This window comes from Cucurbita moschata, unplaced genomic scaffold, assembly GCF_002738365.1.
Source record: "Cucurbita moschata cultivar Rifu unplaced genomic scaffold, Cmos_1.0 Cmo_Scf00064, whole genome shotgun sequence".
NCBI lineage: Eukaryota > Viridiplantae > Streptophyta > Magnoliopsida > Cucurbitales > Cucurbitaceae > Cucurbita > Cucurbita moschata.
The window spans coordinates 859,867-880,311 of NW_019268580.1; the positions used below are offsets into that span (position 1 = coordinate 859,867).

The 20,445-nt window shown below is 36.0% G+C and overlaps 3 protein-coding genes and 2 long non-coding RNA genes across 6 annotated transcripts in view; 1 reads left to right on the plus strand and 4 right to left on the minus strand.

The window, feature by feature from the left end:
• Positions 1-4,210, plus strand: part of LOC111437557 — a 5,710-nt gene extending 1,500 nt beyond the window's left edge. Inside the window, exons 2-3 of the long non-coding RNA XR_002709453.1 lie at positions 3,663-3,714; positions 3,851-4,210. This is a non-coding gene — a long non-coding RNA (uncharacterized LOC111437557). The remainder of the gene's footprint in view (positions 1-3,662; positions 3,715-3,850) is intronic.
• LOC111437553 (probable glutathione S-transferase) lies at positions 514-1,860 on the minus strand. Its single transcript, XM_023075563.1, has 2 exons — positions 1,481-1,860; positions 514-1,010 (listed from the first exon to the last, which is right to left on the minus strand). The coding sequence occupies exons 1-2, from the start codon at positions 1,793-1,795 to the stop codon at positions 666-668; spliced, it is 660 nt and encodes a 219-aa protein (XP_022931331.1). The 5' UTR covers positions 1,796-1,860; the 3' UTR covers positions 514-665.
• On the minus strand, positions 2,009-3,814 carry LOC111437556. Its single transcript, XR_002709452.1, has 3 exons — positions 3,671-3,814; positions 3,403-3,474; positions 2,009-2,631 (listed from the first exon to the last, which is right to left on the minus strand). It is a non-coding gene; the product is annotated as an uncharacterized LOC111437556 (long non-coding RNA).
• A 264-nt stretch (positions 4,211-4,474) lies between the features above and the next one.
• On the minus strand, positions 4,475-12,567 carry LOC111437552 (ubiquitin carboxyl-terminal hydrolase 25-like). 2 transcript variants are annotated; one of them, XM_023075561.1, is made up of 8 exons: positions 12,177-12,567; positions 11,591-12,074; positions 11,399-11,474; positions 11,186-11,332; positions 8,955-9,041; positions 8,097-8,866; positions 7,132-7,260; positions 4,475-5,195 (listed from the first exon to the last, which is right to left on the minus strand). In XM_023075561.1, exons 1-8 carry the CDS (start codon positions 12,355-12,357, stop codon positions 5,090-5,092), a joined length of 1,980 nt encoding a protein of 659 aa, XP_022931329.1. In that variant the 5' UTR covers positions 12,358-12,567; the 3' UTR covers positions 4,475-5,089. The 2 variants fall into 2 exon arrangements, with proteins under 2 accessions (XP_022931329.1, XP_022931330.1); XM_023075562.1 differs by having other exon boundaries at positions 4,479-5,195; positions 11,186-11,278.
• A 1,484-nt stretch (positions 12,568-14,051) lies between these two features.
• Positions 14,052-18,165, minus strand: LOC111437644 (probable sugar phosphate/phosphate translocator At3g14410). Its single transcript, XM_023075710.1, has 8 exons — positions 17,850-18,165; positions 17,071-17,178; positions 16,918-16,952; positions 16,375-16,487; positions 15,988-16,249; positions 15,608-15,876; positions 15,100-15,250; positions 14,052-14,496 (listed from the first exon to the last, which is right to left on the minus strand). The coding sequence occupies exons 1-7, from the start codon at positions 17,952-17,954 to the stop codon at positions 15,126-15,128; spliced, it is 1,017 nt and encodes a 338-aa protein (XP_022931478.1). The 5' UTR covers positions 17,955-18,165; the 3' UTR covers positions 14,052-14,496; positions 15,100-15,125.
• Between the last annotated feature and the right edge of the window lie 2,280 nt (positions 18,166-20,445).

Here is a 20,445-nt window from a genome sequence, read left to right on the forward strand (position 1 = left end):
AAAAAAAAAAAAAAAAAAAAAAAAAAAAAACAACAACTGAAAGTTAGTTTTTACAAAATAATATCAACAGCCACAAAACTCTGAAATGTGCATAGTGCAAAGTAAGAAGTAGAACTGAAAAGCATTAAAGAAACCAAAAGAGATACATGAGAGTGAACTAGATCAAATACGATCGAACCCTTTGAAAGCAGTGTCGCCTGAAATATTTCCAACTGTAGGCTGCAATAAGAGCCTACCATATCATTTTATCGCAGAGTCAAGTACAAAATCAAATGTACGGTGTAATAGGTAGCTCAAAAGCAAACAGTTGCTTGGTAAAAATGCAAACTCAATGAACAGAACTCGAATATTAGTCTTAGTCTTGGTTGAATCTTCTTGAAAGAGGTCGATCAACTTGACTGTGCTTTCTTGATTATCACATTCCTTTCTTAGAACTAATTTATTTGTGGGATTGTACGCACGTGCATGAAATGTATGTAGAGAACTAAAATACACTAGGGCCTCATAAGTCTATAACAAATACTTTCAAATAGCTTTAACACAAATCAAAACACATGCATGTAGTAACCTAATACAGTACAGGAAATCGGAAAAGGTAAGAGTTTTATTTAGAACTAAAAGCGGGGCGCCATGCCCTTTATCGGAGAGGAGGAACAGCAGATTGTTCATTCAAGGCCAAGTGCTTTCTTCATTTGAACCGCAAAGTCATAGACCTTCTTGGAGTCAGGCAAGGACTTGGAAACACTCTCCTTCTCCAAGCATCTCTTCGCCCAACCCATTATCTTGGGACACTCAGCCTCTATGCTCAACTTACCAAACGCCTCATAGCTATAAAACCAACTGTGGAATCCAATCAAAGCAATGTCTACAAACCCCAAACGCTCCCCTCCGAAGAAACCCTTCTCCCCTAGAACCTCTTCCAGCTGCTTCAGAACTCCAATCAGCTCCTTCTTCCCTGCCTCCACCTCTTCTCCCTTCCCGGTCCATACCTTCCTCCCAGCATCATAAAGCTGCAAGTTTTTCATTTTCATTCATATGAGGCTTTTCCGAAAAAATAAAAGTAAAGTCATCAAAGCTTAGGCTCAAAGTCGACAATATCACATTGTGGCGGAGAGTCGTAGTTTTAACATGATATCAAAACTATGTCGATTGAATCCTTAAATGTTGAAGGAAAAGTTGAGAATCTAAAAAATATAGTCAAAGTGACTCAAATGTCGAATAAAAGAGGTACTTTATTAGAGAAGGTAGAGAAGAGTTTAGCCTTGACTAAAGAGACTCTTCTAGAGCTTATAGGCCTCAAAAGAGGCACTGTAATTTGATTGAGGGAAAGAATGTTGGGAGAGAGGCCTTTTGGAGAAACCAAAAGGAAACACGGTAATACATCAACATCACGCTTTTTGGACAAACTAAAAGCAAGATAACTAAAACTTGTCCTTGGACAATATCATAAAAAGGGGAGGGAGAAAAGAAAAAAAGTTACCTTCTTGTCGATGAAATCCACCCAGAATCTGGCCTGAGCCCTGTGATAAGGATCAGACGGCAGGAGAGGCGCTTTGTCCTTCCAAACTTCATCGATGTACTGAACGATAATGGAAGATTCACAAATGGGTCTTCCATTATGGACAAGAACAGGGATCTTTTTGTGAACTGGGTTCATCTGCAACAGCAAAGGGCTCTTGTTCCTGAGATCTTGTTCCATGTATTCATACGCTACGCCCTTCTCGGCCAGGGCTATTCTAACTCGTATCCCAAACATGCTCGGCCAGAAATCCAGCAGTTTCACTTCGTCCGCCATTGTTGTCAAATGGGAAGAAACTTGAAATTGTTAATGAAGAAGAAAGGAGAGTTTTTGAGTTTGGGACTAGGAATGGATCCATTTAATAGGAAGAAGGAAGCAAAAAGAAAGATCTCGAGGTTTCAAATTTCAATACTTCTATTAAAAAAATAGACAATGAAAAAGAAAGACCTCGAGGTTCTAAATTTCAATACTTTTATTAAAGAGGTGAAATTAACAAAAATACAAAAGATTAGTTTAAATACTAGATTAGAAAAAAAAAAGCCTAATTAATTTTATGATTGTTGAATAAAATGAATGATGTTTGAGGTATAAATCTTTGTATGAAAAGAAATAAAAGTAATAATTGAAAAACGTAATAAACAAAATCAAATTCGGGTATCCCATAATTGTCAAACAAAATGAGAATATGCCATTTGTAAAAGAAGAAAATGCGTATAATACCTATTTTTCAAAGGGGTTGGCTTGACTCGAAAAGATTTTTCATGGAAAGGAAAAACAAATAAATAATATGACGTCATTGCTGACGTGAAATGGTTACAGAGAGAAAAGTAGAACCTTCAAGAGGGGAAAGAAAGTAGTCATTGCTGACGTAACAACGTCATTAGTGACGTCAAACTAAATAAAGGGCTAATTTGGAGATATACTAATTTATATAAATTAACTTTGCAGTCTGTTTTGATTTGCAAAATTTTGTTGATATTGAAAGCGGCTTTTATAATCAATTTTCTTTTTAAAAAATAAATGAATAAAGAAAAAAGGCTTACCATTCAAGAAAATTAAAATTATTATGAGGTCTGCAGTGAGGGAATCATAATGAATTGTGTTCACATGACCTACATTATTTAAATTCCAAAATTTAGCTTGAAAAACCAATAGTTCTAAATAGTACCTATATAAACTTTAAAAAAAAAAAAAAAAACATTCTTCGAAAAAGCACAAAGTTCTTAAAAATTCAAATGATTTCTTACAAAGATGAAAACTATGGTAAAGAAATTATCACAATTTTTCAAAAATGAAATAGTTATTAAATAATTCAAAAGTACATTGAATCCTCCAAGGCTAAGACTTGTCTCTTGTTTCTCTCACATGGCAAGTAGTTTTGCATCCTTCAAGGCTAAGACGTGTCTCTCACATGGCATATATATGGCAAACCTAACCTCTTTCTCTCTCGCTCACACACACATGCAAGACAAGTCCATTTCCCTATGACATGCAAAACTACACCTCATTCAAATCATCTATCCTAACATAATGGTTCTCTAACCTACTACCATATTAGACTAAGCAACCAATCAAGAATCAAGAGCCTACTCCATTAGAAGACTTACCATTTAGATTGTTAATACCCGATGGGTGAGGCCACTAGCCAAGGTCCTCAATCAGTCAACTCCCATCTATTTTCAAACTATCCATCTTCTATCAATTAAATAACAAGTAATTGTGAACTAGACTTGACCACCTACATATCTACTACTACACATGACTATCAGCCCCTTTCCTTAGCCATGCTTCTCAGGGCTTGTGTATTCATTTACGTTCTATTTATGTTTCTTTTAATGGAATGTTATTTATGTATAAAAGTAAATAAATAAAGGTCCTCGTACCATTTTATATACGTATCTTAGTCTATTCCTTAGAGTGGGCAGCTTCCAGATCACTCAATAATGAATCCCCGTCTGCATAAAAAAGAACAAATTTTAAGAAATGACACCTTCACTCACTTGATACTTCATTTGGTATGCAAGGACGTAAAAGAATCAATTTCAATTTCATAATATAAAATAGAAGACGGTTCCTTAACAAATGATATTTGTTTCGAGATTTTCTATAAAAAAAAAGATTTTAAACAAGGAACGGCACATAGATACCCACAAGTCAGATAAGCAGGCAGCAGCTGCAACCTCCTACACTTCTGGGTAGCTGGATTAAGCGACAGATTCCTACGAAGTCAGATACCCACAAGTATATATATGTGTGTGTGTGTGTGGTGCATAGAATGAAATAAATCACACTCAAAATGGATACCCACAAGTCAAGATAAGCAGGCAACAGCTGCAACCTCCTACACTTCTGGGTGGCGACAAATTCCTACGAAGTCAGATACCCACAAGTATATATATGTGTGTGTGGTGCATAGAATGAAATAAATCACACTCAAAATGAGTATATTCAACGATAGTAAAGAGTGGTAATGGACACTTGAGCTATGGTCAAAGTAGAGATGGAGCAAAGTGATCTAACTCATCTTAAATTAGAAGTGAGATTATTATAAATAAGTTTTGAGAAAAGAACGTCTCAAAATCCTTATATCGATTAGCATAACACTGTCTTCGATGCACATCATCGACTGACTGAGTCAAGCTGCCCACCTTCTACTTTCCTAAAACAATCAATGACATTCTCCCATTATCATGTTTTCAAGTTGTAATAATAATCCAAACAAGTTTAAGGAAAGAAACAGCATTTGAAAACAGAACGGCTCCATCCGGAATGACTTCCAGATACTACAAAAAAATAACTGAAAGTTAGTTTTTGCAAAATAATATTGCAAAATAATATCAATCAGCCACAAAACTCAGAATGGTACATAGTGCAAAGTAAGAAGTAAAACTGAAAAGCATTAAAGAAACCAAAAGAGATGCATGACAGTGAACTAGATCAAATACGATCGAACCCTTTGAAAGCAGTGTCGCCTGAAATATTTTCAACTGTAGGCTGCAATAAGAGCCTACCATATCATTTTATCGCAGAGTCAGGTACAAGATCAAATGTACGGTGTAATAGATAGCTCAAAAGCAAACACTTGCTTGGTAAAAATGCAAACTCAATGAAAGCATAGATATGTTTCGCTCCCGCAGTTTTCCTGTATTCCTTGAAAGAAAATTCGTAATGCATCCACGACATAATGACTGAAAGCCAAAAATCCTACCAAAAAGGATATTATACAAATCGAATAGAATTCCTGAACTTTCTTCTCGGCGATGACTGCCGCCAGTTGTGCAGCTTCGAGATATAAAGAAATTTCAAGCGAGCGCATCAGCGATCCCAACTTTTCAAAAGAAATGGAAATCCACTGCAGCGGATTGAGAATGATGAAGGAAAAATTCCCGAGACGCCAAAGCTTTGCTTGGACAAAGCATTGGACATATTCTTCATATATCACCATCAAGACATTCCATTCCCATCAAAACAGAATGAATTTTGTTCTAAAGATTGTGACGCCATCTCAAGAACCAGGATAAGGTTTCTTCTCAGCACAGCTACCGCATAAAAAGAGGAGACCCACCGAGGTTACTTTTCATGGCTAAACAGTTTAAGTTTTTTGATAAGGTCCTCTTTTAGAGGTTCTGGTATCCGTGAAATAAACTTTTTTCTGGCATCCGCAATCAGCAATATCCTGCATTGCATGTGAGTCCACAAGTTACAATATATTAAGACGGGGAATTAAGGAAAACTCCATAGTGAGTGAACTGCATGCATGCTTATGACTGGGGTAAACGCGAAAATAATAAAACCACTAAGAAGATTGAGCTGAAGTTCTAACTATTGTATTGTACCCAAAATACCAAGTCAAGTAGAGGAGAGGAGGGGCGTAAGCCTGAAAATAATGCTGAAATTAAAATGAGAATGTCCCAATCAAGCAATGATGGTGATTATTTATTATATAATCCACGCAAAGCAAGTATTTACGTAAAATATTTTAACATCCTATACCCAACCAGCCAACCCTAAATCAACTAATAAAAGCAATCAAAAAGAACTCTACCAACCCAGGCAAATGGAATTAAGAGACCTCAAAAGATGGGAAAAAGAAGGCACGATTCAATCTTCTGGAGATATCTCCAACTACAAAGTCGTAATTCTCCGTTAGAAAAAGGAACGGAAAATGGGAATGCACATCATGGGCATCCAGATACAGAGAACCTTAGCATCAGCACTTGAAACAAGAATTGTTTACCAGCATTGTGACATCGTTAATGAACGGCATAGTTGAAATAAGAAAAAATTGACAATATATCTTTTCTTTGGTGACAATAAAAATTGAACATACATTTATAGACTATATCTATAGGACTGCAATCCAAAAAATATTCAGCTAAATTATAGAAAAAGGTAGTTAACTGCAACGTAAACAATTTAAAACTAAACGAAATTATGAATTAAAATTTTGGAATAAAATATATTCCCAGATGAAGACTGGAACATATTGCAATTAAAATATGAAAGCAAGTCCTAAACATATCACGTGTATAAAACAAAATAGTCAATAAAACAAGAACAGAACCCAAGCAACGAACTCATATTCAACAAAATACCAATACAAAATCTACATAGTTACACAACAAAGAAAGCAGCCATCCACTTAAATAAAAAAATGAATAAAATCTCAATTAACTGGAGTTTGATTATCACCAATGCATTAATGATAAACGAATGAGTTCGACCCATGTACACTGGAAAAAGAGCCATGAACAGAGAAAAAAAACCTAATAACAGCATAACCAAAAAGCTACCGTTAACTTCAAATGTAAAACATTATTACAACTTCCTAGAAGCACAAACACGAACGTGAAATGACAGAGACTTGTGGCATGTTAAATTCTAAAATTATAGGATGTGGTAAGGCCTTATTTCTTAATAAAAATTCCAATAATTCTCAAACTAAAAAATCGTTTTAATTTAGCATGCTTATGCATGTGATCCATTGTTCTCTATCAAACTATTTCAGATAGATCCAGACCACTGAATCACTTTTTCTAAATGATTTAACATCTTAATGAAAAGACAATTCAAAATCAATACTGGCTTATGCATTTCTGTGTACCTCAAATGTTCACAAGTGTTTGATATGTGTTCATTGTGTTTAACAAGTGTTCAAAAGATGCCCAACAAGAATTGAACTCGTATTCAATTTGTTTAATCAGTGCCCAAATCTCTATTGGGATTAATAAGTGTCCAACACGCGTCTGACAAGTGTTAGACACTGACATGTTCCCCAAGTTGAAGTAATCGTGCTTGCTTCTTAGATTACTACATACACAGGTAGAGTTCTTCATGCCAATTATAATACCATTACAAATAAAAATAGTTCCCTTGTAAATTTTCTAAATTTACGAACACTGATACAGCTTATCAAGAAGGATTTGACAATCCAGGTTTGGGAAATTTACAACCTGTTAGTACACATCACAAGTTTCATGATAGAATAGGTCAGCCAAAACCAATGACGAGCTTTCTTCAGAAAAGGAATGTTGATTTCAAATAATAATTCATCAAGCAACCCAGTTGACTAGAATATGAAGTTGTTTATACACTTAGAAAGTAATACGTACTTTAAGTCATTCCTACTTGGTGTCCTGCCAGTTTCTCGTAAACATAATCTCTTCCTTGTTCTCATGCAACTGAAGACCTCCTCTGACCAACCGCATGATCTTAAAACTGAGGAAGTTTCATTCTTGAGACTGAATATAGACACAAAAATGTATCAGAGACCAAAACAACTTGATAGAAGTAAAGCATAAAAGAAATAAACTACAGAGGGATATCAATAGCCTTATAGTCAGATAATACAACTGGTAAGGGTGAGTTTGGCATACCTAATTTAAACACTTATTTCTAAGACAATCATTTTTAAAACATGTTACATAAAATTGGTTTTAATTCGAATCCTGGTATGTTCTGTTACATTTCTTAAAAGTAATTTTAATCACAAGTTGTGTAGTTACAAATGTTTTATTACCATAAAGTGATTCTAGGGTGATTTCCAATCAATAACTTTTTATATAATCAACTTTAAGTGCTTCGGTAGAAAATTGTAAACTAATTTGATTATTTCAAAAATAATTTTTATTTATTATCCAACACTCTAGATTTAAGAAAAGAAAAAAAGAACACTTCTGGCCCTCCAAATCACTTAGGAAGCCGATCCAAACACACAGTAAGAGTAGTGCCAAACAAAAACAGAAAAAGAAAAGGCATGCAATAGTTAATACAGCTAAAAGGAAATGCACAAAAGAAAAAGTAATTGCACAAACTGTCATACAGAAAATAATACGTACCAACCCTGCATCACATGCATAACTTGTTTTAAGTAGTCTATAATAACAATTAAGTGAATCTAAACCTTAACAATTAAGACTAACAGCTTTGGCGACCTTATTGTGTGTAGGTCAACAAGAGAAATATAGTCAGAACAGAAGAAAAATTCCTTTCATCTTAATCTTCCAAAAATCATAAAATGAAACTACAATACTTCATTGAATTCAACGGAGAAATATTTTCAAGGAAATTAACGTACTTTTGTTTAAGTTCTTCAACTCTTCCCCGAGATTGAGAATCCTGTTGAGACAAGATACATAAGTCTGATCTTCTTTTGGCCCTTTTGATCTCAGAGGGGCAGTTGACTGTATTATCAATTTCATCATGATCAGGGCTTCCTGCAGTGATCTTGATATTCATAGATTTACCATTACACTGGTCATGTTTATCTGCTTTCATTCCCATACTTTCACCATTTACATTACCATTCATTAACACAGATTTATGTTCCTTCTCAGGGACATCACAATGAACTTCATGATTTACCCTGATATTTCCATTCCCGAGAGAAGATATATGTCTTGCACCATTTTCCAGAGGCAACGAGTTTATATTCTCTTTCTCATTCTCCTTGATGAATTCATCCTTCTCAAGAACAATCTTTCCATTAATGGTGGAAGGAGCTTGCATGGAATTAGAATGTCCATTCATATACAACCCTCCTTGCGGACTGGAAGTTGGTTTATCTACCTTAAATGAACTTGAAAGTTCCTTCCGAGAAGATTGCTCAACATGGGATCTTGTCTGTGCCGTTTTAGTTACAACAGAAGGTTTTGACATTTTGAATCCATCACTGTCATGACATTGATGAGATTTTACACCATTGGAAGCAAGATCTGTGCTAGTAGTTACTGGCCTTTGATTCGTACGAGAGAAAAAGAGAATATAAACCTTTTCTGACAAAACCTCCTGCAGAGTTGAAATTGTAACAAATGAGTCATTGCAGCAATACCATCTACCTGATGCATCCTGCTAAGAAAATACAGATAAATTCATGAGGATCAGATATTGTTATAAATTTAGTTGGCTTCAGATGAGTATCGCCAACAACAATTACCTTGATGTATGCATAATAATGTCCAGATTCTGCGGAGAAGCCTGAATGCACTATGGTACCAAAGAGCTTGTACTCTGGACGTGGATCCTGCAACATGATTTAAGAAATCAACTTCAATAAAATATCACAAAAGAAAATTGTAAAAACCACCCCATAAAAGGACTAAATGGAAGTTACAGCCAATAGCATAAATGAAGCATGCAAAAGAGCTATGGACCAAAAAATTAAGGACATCACAATAGAAGACAGTTGTACAAAGAGGCTTATGGTGTGCATTCCAATAAGAAGACGGTTGTACAAAGAAGCTAAGGCTAGATGAAGAAGAATGCTTTAGAAGATTTTTTTTTTTTCATTTATGTACGTATGTACATACATACACACACACACATACGTGTTCAAGTGTCTAACAAGAACATTGAACTGAGCTATCAGGATGTCTTCTTCCTCTAGCCATTGCCAATCAAATCCTTCCATATCTTCAATCTCTGGTGGATGAATCAAAGGTGCTTTGACAATACGTAACTATTTTTCATTTCCTTTTGTATTTACTATCCTCTAATTTGTATTAAAAAACTTTGTTTCAATAATGTATTTTGTATTATTGTCAACTTGCTTGACATTATGTTTTTGTAGTGAAGCAAAACTCGATTTAAATGCCATATTTACATGTTTTGTCTAGAAGTACTAAATATATAAACATTTATTATTAAAAAAATAGTATCCCAATATGTCTGTGTCCTACTTTTTTAGAAATTGACATATTGTCGTGTCATATCGTATACATATTCATGTCTGCATCAGCACTTAGTTAAAAAGATGTCAACACCTACCGTGCGGTTTTGGATCATACGACCCCGATTAATAACCTCATGGAACAGGGTTCCATAAGAAAAGGATAACCTTTCCTAGAGTCTTTTGCTTCCAAATGATCTTTGAGACATTCACCAGAAACACTGATCTTGAAATGGGCAAACGAGAAAATAACTATTTACTAAATTCTCCCCCACCACCGCACACAATGGAACATAAAAATGGGAGCAAGTTCCACACCCTTTAATCCATTCCCCTAAACTGTCTCAACTAGAGCCATTGCATCTTCAATACCCTACTCCAAGAAATCATTTTTTAAACTTTGATTAAATCAAAATTTAATTGACGATGAGCTCTTCTAAAATCTAAGTCCCACTCTGCTTGTGATTCACTCCAGCAATTTAATACATCAACATTTTTTGAATGAACGCTCAATAGAGACTAGATTGCACATAAGCTCTATAAAGGCAAGATTGCCATCCAAATGATATTCCCAGAATCTTGTATTCCTCCCAACTCCTATTTGTTGGACTCAACCTAGAAAGAAACGGGGATATTTAGTCTGAATGTGACCTACCTATCAGAAATGAAAGGGCCGTCACAGTATGTGGGATTTCTCATGCAAGATCAATTCCAAATGACATTGTAAAGATACGTTAGAGTCACGATGCAACCTTTGTTTCACTTGCTCGTAAGTCAAATGTATCTTTTTGACCATTTTCTGAGTAAATTATTTTGTTAGAGAGAACTACAACATTTAAACTAATCACCCACGAACAGATAGCCATTCTGAAGTCACTGATTGCATTGAGGGCAAACTGACTTGTGGCTTGGCGATCCAAACTAAAGAAATGATGTCTAGCATAAGCAACACTTTCAAATAAAATACTAGTCAACTAAAAAGTATCCATATAAGATTATAACTAAGATGTGTCGATTTACTTCTGATTTAGCTGCACTCCTAATCCAGCATATTTTAGCATGCAAGCTAAGAAAATGGCAGATATAAGTGCTCATTGATTGAAGAAGAAATTCAGAATTTAACACTGAAAATCGCATTATGCAACATTTACTCTAGAACTCCGGCTGAAACCTACAATCAGCTAGAAGAAAAGACAATTGGTATTTGGTCCCTCCCAGATGTTAAAGAAGATCGTTGCCAATCCTCCAAGTAACTTATAGAGAAATCCTACCTTAAATATACAGACAATCATCATGCATTATTCATCATTCAGAGCGGATTAAGGTAGAAAGTCCCATAAAATTTTACAGTAAAATCATACTCCAAATAAATTTTAGACGTTTATGTACTTCATAATATTTATTTAGTTTAACGGACATGTTTACATGCATGGCTCAAATATACAAGCAATCTTAATAAATAAGCATTTCAGCAACGTCATTTTTTGTTAGACACGGACCTGACTTCCTTTGCACATGAAATTTGCAAGCTGCAAACTCTCGTCACACGCAATAGCCTTGTCAATCTTACCCCCAAATATGCCATCAAATCTCTGCCAAACCCATCCAAGAACAACGCCTTTACATGAAAGCAGCAACACTACGAACTTGAACAAACAACAGTGAATCGAACAGGGAAAAGAAACAATAAATCAAAGGTTAGGACAGAAAACCTTCAATTGGATGACAAGAATATTAGGTGGTTGGAGTATTGACATCTGCTTCCTCGCCACCACCAACTTCTTACAACTACAAAGCAAACACAGTCTCCCCGAATCAGACCCGAGCAAAAGACAATTCCAAAACCAGAAGAGAAAGAAGATGGATGGATGGATATATACAGGACAAAATAAAAGCTTACTTACTTGTCACACTTGTACTTATTATTGCCATCTAAAACTTCCAGTTGAAAGAACTTGTGCAATGCCTCTTTAAGAGAACTACTATGCAAAACATCAAGACTAATATCCATTATCTCGTCAATCTTATTGGAGTCGTTTCCACAAGATAAACACTTCACCTGGCTCTGCAAGGCACCCCCGAAAATTTCCTTCACCACCGTGGAGCTTCCACTCGCACCTCCACCGCTGTAGTTGCCATTTCCATTTCGACGCAGCTTCTTCAAGCGGAGGCAGGTGTTGTGGCAAGCGTCGATGACATAACGAAGGAACTCGTGGGCGTCCTCCTGACGGCCCAAGCGAAAATGCTCGGCGAAGATCCTGAGACAGTTCTGGATCTTGAGAGGCGAATCTAAGGTGAGATCCAAACTCAAAGACCTCACTATCCGCCTCTCCAAAATGCAAAATGGACATTCGCGCTTTCGCTCGTTGTCGGAGGAAGCCGAATCACCTGAAACAGAAAAACGAAACGCATGAACCACATACAGAGAGACATAAATTAGGGCTGAAAGCGGAATCAAATTGAAGCGAGAAAAACGAAGAAAATACTTACAGAGAGAGGAGTGTTGGTTCCGGAGGCAGAAATTGGCGAGGGGAGGGGTGTAAGTGAGACACTGAAGGACGCTGTTGAGGTAGCAGGTATTGCCTAGGTTTTTAAGACCGAGTGGGGGGCCGTTCCGGCGCTTCTGACTCAGTAAACTCGGTTGCCAACTCATTTGCAATTGCAAGGCCATTAACGACCTTCTCCTTCCTGGCTAGGTTTGTGCAGAGCATTAGAGGCCGATGGTCCGGTACCTCTACTACCAGAGTGTCGCCGCCGGCAGCACCACCAGCGAAATCGCATAGCTTATTCGTCTTCTTATTTTCGTTATTTTCCCTCCCTTTCTTCTAGCGCCTTCCCTCCCCCGCCCTCCAACCGAAAATAAAATAGGACAAATCGTTGAAACGGATTCGTCTTCTAAACCAAACGCGGCTTTTATATTTTTTCTTTTTTTTTTTTTAATTTCAAAATTCTAATTATTTTAGTGTTTGTGTTTTTTTTTTTTTTTTCCCTTTTTTTACCCACCATGTTAACCTAATTTTACTTTATCTCGGAATATACATCTAACAACTCAAGCCCCCACTGCGAGTAGACATTGTCTGTTTTGACCCGTTATGTAGATATTGTATATTTTGACTCGTTACGAACTAATAGGACTAATAGATATTATCTGTTTTGGTTCGTTACACATCACCGTTAGGGTCACGGACTAACTTTGGCTCATTATGAACTAGCGGATTTTGTCTACTTCGATCCGTTACGCATCTCTGTTAGCCTCTCCAATGAACTAGTAGATATTGTTTGTTCTGGTCCGTTTTGTTGCATTATTGTTAGCCTCTCCAACGAACTAGTAGATATTGTCTGTTGCGGTCCGTTTTGTTGTTTTTCCACTCAAACTAATATGGGATCTCACAAAAAATATATATATATATATATAGTCGACTTTAAGATAAACTTTACAATTTTGAAACTTTTCTTTTGTAACCTTCCTTTTATATATAATATATACAGTTCCCTTTTTATAACTTTTCTTTTGTAACCTGCCTTATTTTGAAATTGATTCAAAATACTTCGTTATCTTCTTCGTTACATTGTGATGTGACGGAAGTAAACAAATTTGAAGACTTTGTCACATTCAACTTGGAGAGGAGCGGGATTAAATTGGAGATTATGATAAAATATTGTTTTCCGCTCCTCACGATCAAACGATTTGGGCATAACAACATTTTTGGAGAGGATGGAGAGGATAAATAGAAAACAAAAGGCAAGTGAAAGTAGCCATATCAAAGGACAAGTAAACACAAGACGATCTAACTAGTGTTTAACTTTGCACACGAGAGGACACCATGTACTCTCCACTCTCTTACCTGATCGTCACATCATATTTCCGTCTTCATTTGAACGAAGAAACTAATCTAAATGATTATTTTAAACAATTGCAAGAGTTCATGAACATTTTAAAATGTTACGAACACAGTTGGAACCTATCTAATTCATGGTATAACCGAAAAACTTCCATTTTGATCACATCTACAACAAGGCATTGTCACGTCACGTCACACAGATTCATAATATCCTCTCCCTCGCTATATCCACGAAAGAAAATAAAACATTTCTCCATCTCTCTATTCACAAAAGTAATACAAAACGTCGACCTGAACATAACTCAACTAGTTAAAATATGCATCATTTCTCTCTTAGAACCGAAAAAGATGTAAAATAAGATATCCATTCTACACGACTCAATGGTACGATTAATATACTTACATAACCTAGAATTAATGAAAACAGCCCCTTAATGTAAAGCCAAAACTCAAAACAAATAACAAGGTGTACAAGTTTTAAGTAAATAATGAATACATATGAACTTGAAACTCAGTCAAATGATACAAAACACAAGGAAATCAGACCAACAAATCTTACATATTGTATAGACAGTACTGAAACAGTGGGAAATTTCTATCAGAATTCTCAAAAAGATAGTAAAACCATTGAGATTCACAACAGTATAATAGTTTGGGCAGCTACAGCCATATGAACAACCAAGAGAATCAAATTCCAATCATATATCTAAAACAATATGAATCATTTCTATAAGCTGGGAATAAATCTACACATAAAAGATGTATGTTTTGAATCTACCTTACAATTGCCATATGCTTTCATCTTTGTCCTCCCAGTGAGAAGTTTATGTCACTGGTCTTCAGTTCATCGGCCGGGTTTCAAAATTGAACACGAAAAGATATAAAAATCTCAAAGGATACACGTTAGTTCATCTTTACTTTTGACAGTTGACTGTGGATAATACATCTCTATACGTCTGAATCTGTCCCTGCCATCAGCAAACTTGCGTTCCTCATTGCAGGAGAATATATATATATATATATATATACACACACTTCAACTATAAACACTTAGTAAAAAATGCTTAATAACATATCACTTCATGTTTAGTGAGCTTTTAACATGCTTCCTAGCCAAGTATTTGGGTCAAACCACCTACATGTAATCACTATGTAACAGCTTAAACCCACTGCTAGCAGATATTGTCCTCTTTGGGTTTTCCCTTTCGAGCTTCCCCTCAAAGTTTTTGAAACGTGTATACTAGAGAGAGGTTTCTACACCCTTATAAAGAATATTTCGTTCTCTTCTCCAACCGACGTGGGATCTCACACACTATTTGTCACAAAGCACTTTTATATTACCCCCAAACGTAACTTTTTTGAGTGGCACTCTCAAACATAGTCTAAGACCAAAACCTATTAAGAAAACTCAGTAGGTCTTTCCTGCAACCGAGAGTGAAAACATGTCTGCAATTTCCTCTAGAGCGTTGGATTCGGCTATGGATTCGCTTTAGTAACTATCAATTTGACCGATATGAAATTTGACACTCAGGAGGAGGCATAACAGAGGGAGAAGAAGTGCAAACACATACCTCACCAGACTGCCCAAACACAGTAACTATTTATTGCTGGACGAGGGTGTGACCATTGCCACGGATTCAGACTGTTCAGACTCACTAGGGCTTCCTCGTGAAGCTTCCTTTTTCAACTTGTGATTGTTGTATGCCACGACCCCGGCAATGGCTGTATCAAGGTGATAGTAATTAGAAACAAATATGGGGATTCGACCTTCTAAACTTGGATTTTTCATATAATTGCGAGACTACCGTGTTCATAATGATAAACTTACGATTCCTTGAAAGAAAAAGAAAAAAAAAACAGCCAGCTATCTAAAGAAAATGTTCTTGACTTTGCCACATGATAACAATTTGAACAGGGAGCTTAGCGGAATAGTCTCCAGAGTCAACATTTAACTGGAACAAGATTTCAGATGAACAAGGATAGACTAGAGCATAGAAGATATACCTACCTTTAGCAGGCTATGAGTAAATCAGTTCATTACGTTAAGATATGAAAAATCACCACTAGTCATGTACTTACCAACGCCATATCCAAAGAGATTAATAATGGTCAACTTTACATCCGCAAATAAAAGAGCCGACAGTAAGACCACGATCCAATCCTTCACGACTCCAGCAACACGAATAGTCAAGGCACTTGTATGCGTAATAACAAGGAAAACCGAGAGGTTGAGTGCAAAAGTACATAGAGAGTTGAGAACTAGAATAACAGGAGGAAAATTCCATGATCCACGTGCTTCCATCTTTGGTTTCTCCAGAAAGATCCATGGGATGAGCAGGCAAAGGGCACTACACCAATCCAATAAAATCATTATTGTAAATATGGATGACTCTGTGGGTGGTACAAAAATTTTCAACAGTGTCAATGTTTACAAGAAGGAGAAAGTATAGAGTACATGCCTGCAGGGACTAACATAGTACATGATAGATATCGGATTTAACTTTAGGCCCTTTCTTTTAACCAGAATCTCCATGAAAATTAGTCTTAGAGCTTCCCCTACGACGCCTCCCATTTGGTAAACAACACCAATCCAACTGATGTTTATTTCTCCATATGAAGCCACTAGAACACCAAAACTTATCACTGACATGATCAGTAACATTCTACAGCTCATTAACTCAAGACCTGCTGCTACTCCAAGAATAAAAACGGCAACCGGCACTGCAAGGACATTTGGGAATCCATTGAAATGGTATCAAGACTAACGAAAAATGAACCAAACAAATATTAGGAAATATGCACCAAAGGGTGCTATTGGGATGGTACTCTATTCCACCAAAACTTACTGATTGCTTTCAGCATTTGTGCGAAGGCAACAGAGATATACAGGTAGGCAGTGTTTCCTAGCCAAAGAGTCATTGCAAAGGTTGCACCAATTGGGATTACTGATGTAGCATACCTAAATCATATATATTTCTTTAGATTTCACGCCAGAAATAAATGAAGCAAACTTTCCTTTTTAAAGAAAGCATCCAGATCAAACAACTCTAAAGAGAGAACGAAAAAAAAATAAAAAAATAAAAAAACACCCCACGCCCCCGAGAAAACCAGCCTTGAAGAAACTAGCAAACTATTCCTCATTAGTTTTGGGCAGAAAATATTACTTCAAAAAAATAGCTTCAAGAATCGATTAGTCGACTTAAAATTCAGGATCTCATATTCTACATTCTTCACACAAGAAGTTAAGAGATTCTAACATTCCCTAATCCATAACAAGGATCTTCATGAAAATTTTCTTCTATTCATCCAATGTAATAAGCAATATATTCAAACAGAACTTTGTAAAATTGATATCTGATAATAGACCCATATACAGTAGCTTTACATACATTTCTGCACTCATACCTTGCTCAATCTTCAGAACCTGAGATATAAAGCAGACTGAGGTTATGACATTCTTGTTTCATATACATTTATGTCCAAACATTGAAGTATTCACAGTATAATTATTGCTCAACCACAATATCATTAATCCATAGTACCTTAAACACTTTGATGAGAAGAAAGCATAAGATGGAAGAGAAGATCATGTGAAGTAATGTCAAAGCAAGAGGATAAGGAAAATTGATTTCCTTCGAGGACAACACCCACTGCAGCAATAAAAGAGAATTACAAAAGTGTGTCAGAACAACTTCTGAAATGAATATTCACGTTATAGGAACAGAAAACAGCAATCATAGTATTTTTTTGAGAGTTCAACGAGATAGCGTAGGGAGATTCAAACCCCTGACCTCTTAATCAAGAACATGTGTCTTAACTAGTATCCTATGATGGTTGATATGGAAATCTACTCAATTCATTCAAGCTCCTAGAAGAAGAAGAAGAAAACGTCCTAAAATACTTTGATAATTACGTAATGAAACCTAAGAATTTAAGACATAACTGTTCAAAATGAATCCAATTGCCCTAGCTCAAACTTCTCTTTTCCAATTTCATCGCACGTTCAAATCACCATTGTACGAGACTGGCTAAAAAAGAAAAAAAAAATGGAACTATTGCCGCCAAATTCAAACCTGAACCCAGCCAACAGCCAACCAATAAACATAAACCTAGTATCATACACCCGAACCCAAAATTCAACGGTCGATAGAACCAAAGTCAAGATTAAAAGCCCGCACACAACAACGATTGCTTCTTCCTTCGCAAAATCCAGAACGAACTACATCTATTACACATTTGACGAAAAGTAATTTCAACAACGACTGCAAGGAAACGCGAGAGAAAAACAAACAAACAAATCGAAAGGAAACGAGAGAATCACCTTGTTGAAGAAGATCTGGCCACTGGAGAGAGAAATATATAGAAGAAGGTAAGCGTAAGTAAGCACCTCCCCTTTGAAGAAGCCTTCCACTCGTCGATCCGCCATTGTCCGTCGTCAATTACAGGCTCCAAGACAACAATCCCTCTAACTTCCTGGTCGATGAACTGGGTCGACAAATCGCATGTAATCTGCAATGGCGGATTCAGATTCGCATAAAATCGATAACAAACGCGAAAAAGAGAGAGGACAAAGTAGAGAAACAGCAACGGAAGAAGATCTTCGATATTTTACGCAATTAAATGTCCACAAGGCACATATTAATTACATATTTACTTCTCAAGCATTAAGCATAGCTTAAATTTTTCTATCAAAAGATGAGTATTATCCTATTCATCAATGTATGTTTGTATTAGCTCATTCTCGAAAAGTTGAAATTTTGATATCAATCTGATATTCGTTCTATCTCGATATTAACAAAGAATCGAAAATTACGAATTTTGTCTATAGATAGAAATCTAATTATACTCCATGTTCATGATTCAGCCTGTAATTTGAAACCTGCATTCCTATGCATCATTTGTAACCTATAAATCTATAAGACATTCATTGTTTGAACTTACTCTCAATCAACCATATCCTATATAAGATCTTTGAAACGTCGTGATCGCGGTCGAGTGATTGGTAAAGGCCCATGGACCAACGAGAGGCATTGGTAAAGGCCCATGGACCAACAAGAGGCATTGGTAAAAGCCCATGGGCCAACAAGAGCAATTGGTAAAGGCCCATGGACCAACAAAAGCAAGGCCCGTATGCCACATCCAACAAAGTCTACCGTTAATGGGTATTATCTGTTTTGGCCCGTTACGTATCACCGTCAGCCTCACAATTTTAAAACACATCATTATAGAGAGGATTCTACACCTTTATAAAGAATGTTTCGTTTCCCTCTTCAACCGACGTGGGATCTCACAAGAAAAAAGCATATGAATAAGACTGATTTTAAAGATACGATAGTTAAGAATGTTTAATAGAATTGATAGTTACTACATATATTAACCAGACGCACCTTCCTTTTCAATAACTAAATCATAGGACAAAACATGCTAAAATAACTCGTGTGGGTACGTGAAGTTCACTCGCAACTAAAGACGAGTAGGTAACATGGTCATGTAGTAGGGAATGCTGAAGAAAGTTGAATCTAACAACCGTCAATCTAAATACAGAGTTTATAGGTATTTTTTTTTCACGAGTATTTTTAAACACAGTATTAACATGAAGGGTATTGATGGAATTTTTTAAATTTTAAAGGTATTTTATAGACGTTTTTTTAGCTTAAGAATATTATTAAAGGAATATTCTATTTCTCGAAAGATCGATGACGATTATAATTTAAAATTCATATAATTCATATAATATATAATGATGAGTTATATTGTAGAAAGGTAAAGAGTGTACTAGAAGAAATGGATCCATACTCATTTTGTTCCTACCAAACCCTTAATACATAATAAATTCATATTTTTTTTAATATAATCTTTTCATGTATTGGAGAGAGAGTGAGTGGTATCCTTTCTTTATCATATCATAAATAACACTTGGCAACATCCACGCTTTTTTCCATCCCGACATGTGGTTAAATTCTTCGCAACTTATTAAAATATATATAATAATGTATCAGTTTGGGCGTGAATATTCTTCTTCGAACATTTTATTTAGGGTTCTGAGACGAATGATGACACCAATGTAGTTTAGCTCGCTATAACTTTATATGAAAAGGGTCGAGTCTGAGTAATTTAAACGAGAGCATAGTGATCGGTAACGATACTAGTCGATAATGTCTGTTTTTGGCCTGTTATGTTTAGTCAACGTGTTTATTAGAAAGAGGTTTCTATTGGGAATATTTTGTTTCAGGTGGGTATTAAAAGCCGAAAGGGTTCGGGAATTTAAAATGTATTTTGTGAACATGTGTCAATGTGTCAAAGTTGTGAGAGAAGCACAAACTTGGCCTATCTAACTTCACACATGGAAGCATGGAAGCATTATTCTTCTTCATTGGCCAAGCCATGGCTACCACACATTCAAAGATTCTCCATTTTAATCATTGCACAAATAGATTTTTAATTTTGGGACTCTTTTTGACTTTTAATACCCACCTTCATAATATCTATAATGTATCAGGTAGACGCATTGGCGATACGTAACGAACCAAAATGAACAATATTTGTAATAATTCAAGCTCACCACTAGTAGATATAGACACTGAGCGGTGTGCCAAGAAAGACACTGGGGCTTGAAGTGGATGGATTGTGAGATCTCACATCGATTGAGGAGGAGAACGAAATATTCTTTATAAGGGTGTGGAAATCTCTATCTGGTAGATGCATTAGCGATATGTAACGAGCTAAAACGAATAATATTTGTAACGACCCAAGCCCACCGCTAGTGGATATAGACACCAAGTGGTGTGCTAAGAAGGACGCTAGGCCTTGAAGGGGGTGGATTGTGAGATCCCACGTCAATTGATAAGGAAAACGAAATATTCTTTATAAGGGTGTGAAAATCTCTATCTGGTAAACGCATTAGCCATAGATAACAG

Excerpts from the sequence above, each read along its gene's own strand:
- LOC111437553 (XM_023075563.1), bottom strand. The coding sequence starts at position 1,795 with ATGGCGGACGAAGTGAAACTGCTGGATTTCTGGCCGAGCATGTTTGGG. Across the intron at positions 1,011-1,480 it reads TGGATTTCATCGACAAGAAG|CTTTATGATGCTGGGAGGAA; the intron begins GTAACTTTTTTT and ends AAAAACTTGCAG.
- LOC111437552 (XM_023075561.1), bottom strand. The coding sequence starts at position 12,357 with ATGGCCTTGCAATTGCAAATGAGTTGGCAACCGAGTTTACTGAGTCAG. Across the intron at positions 11,475-11,590 it reads AATAAGTACAAGTGTGACAA|TTGTAAGAAGTTGGTGGTGG; the intron begins GTAAGTAAGCTT and ends TTTGCTTTGTAG. Across the intron at positions 9,042-11,185 it reads TCATGTGCAAAGGAAGTCAG|GATCCACGTCCAGAGTACAA; the intron begins GTCCGTGTCTAA and ends ATCATGTTGCAG.
- LOC111437644 (XM_023075710.1), bottom strand. The coding sequence starts at position 17,954 with ATGGCGGATCGACGAGTGGAAGGCTTCTTCAAAGGGGAGGTGCTTACT. Across the intron at positions 16,953-17,070 it reads TTCTCATCAAAGTGTTTAAG|GTTCTGAAGATTGAGCAAGG; the intron begins GTACTATGGATT and ends TTTATATCTCAG. Across the intron at positions 15,877-15,987 it reads TACTATGTTAGTCCCTGCAG|TGCCCTTTGCCTGCTCATCC; the intron begins GCATGTACTCTA and ends GGATTGGTGTAG.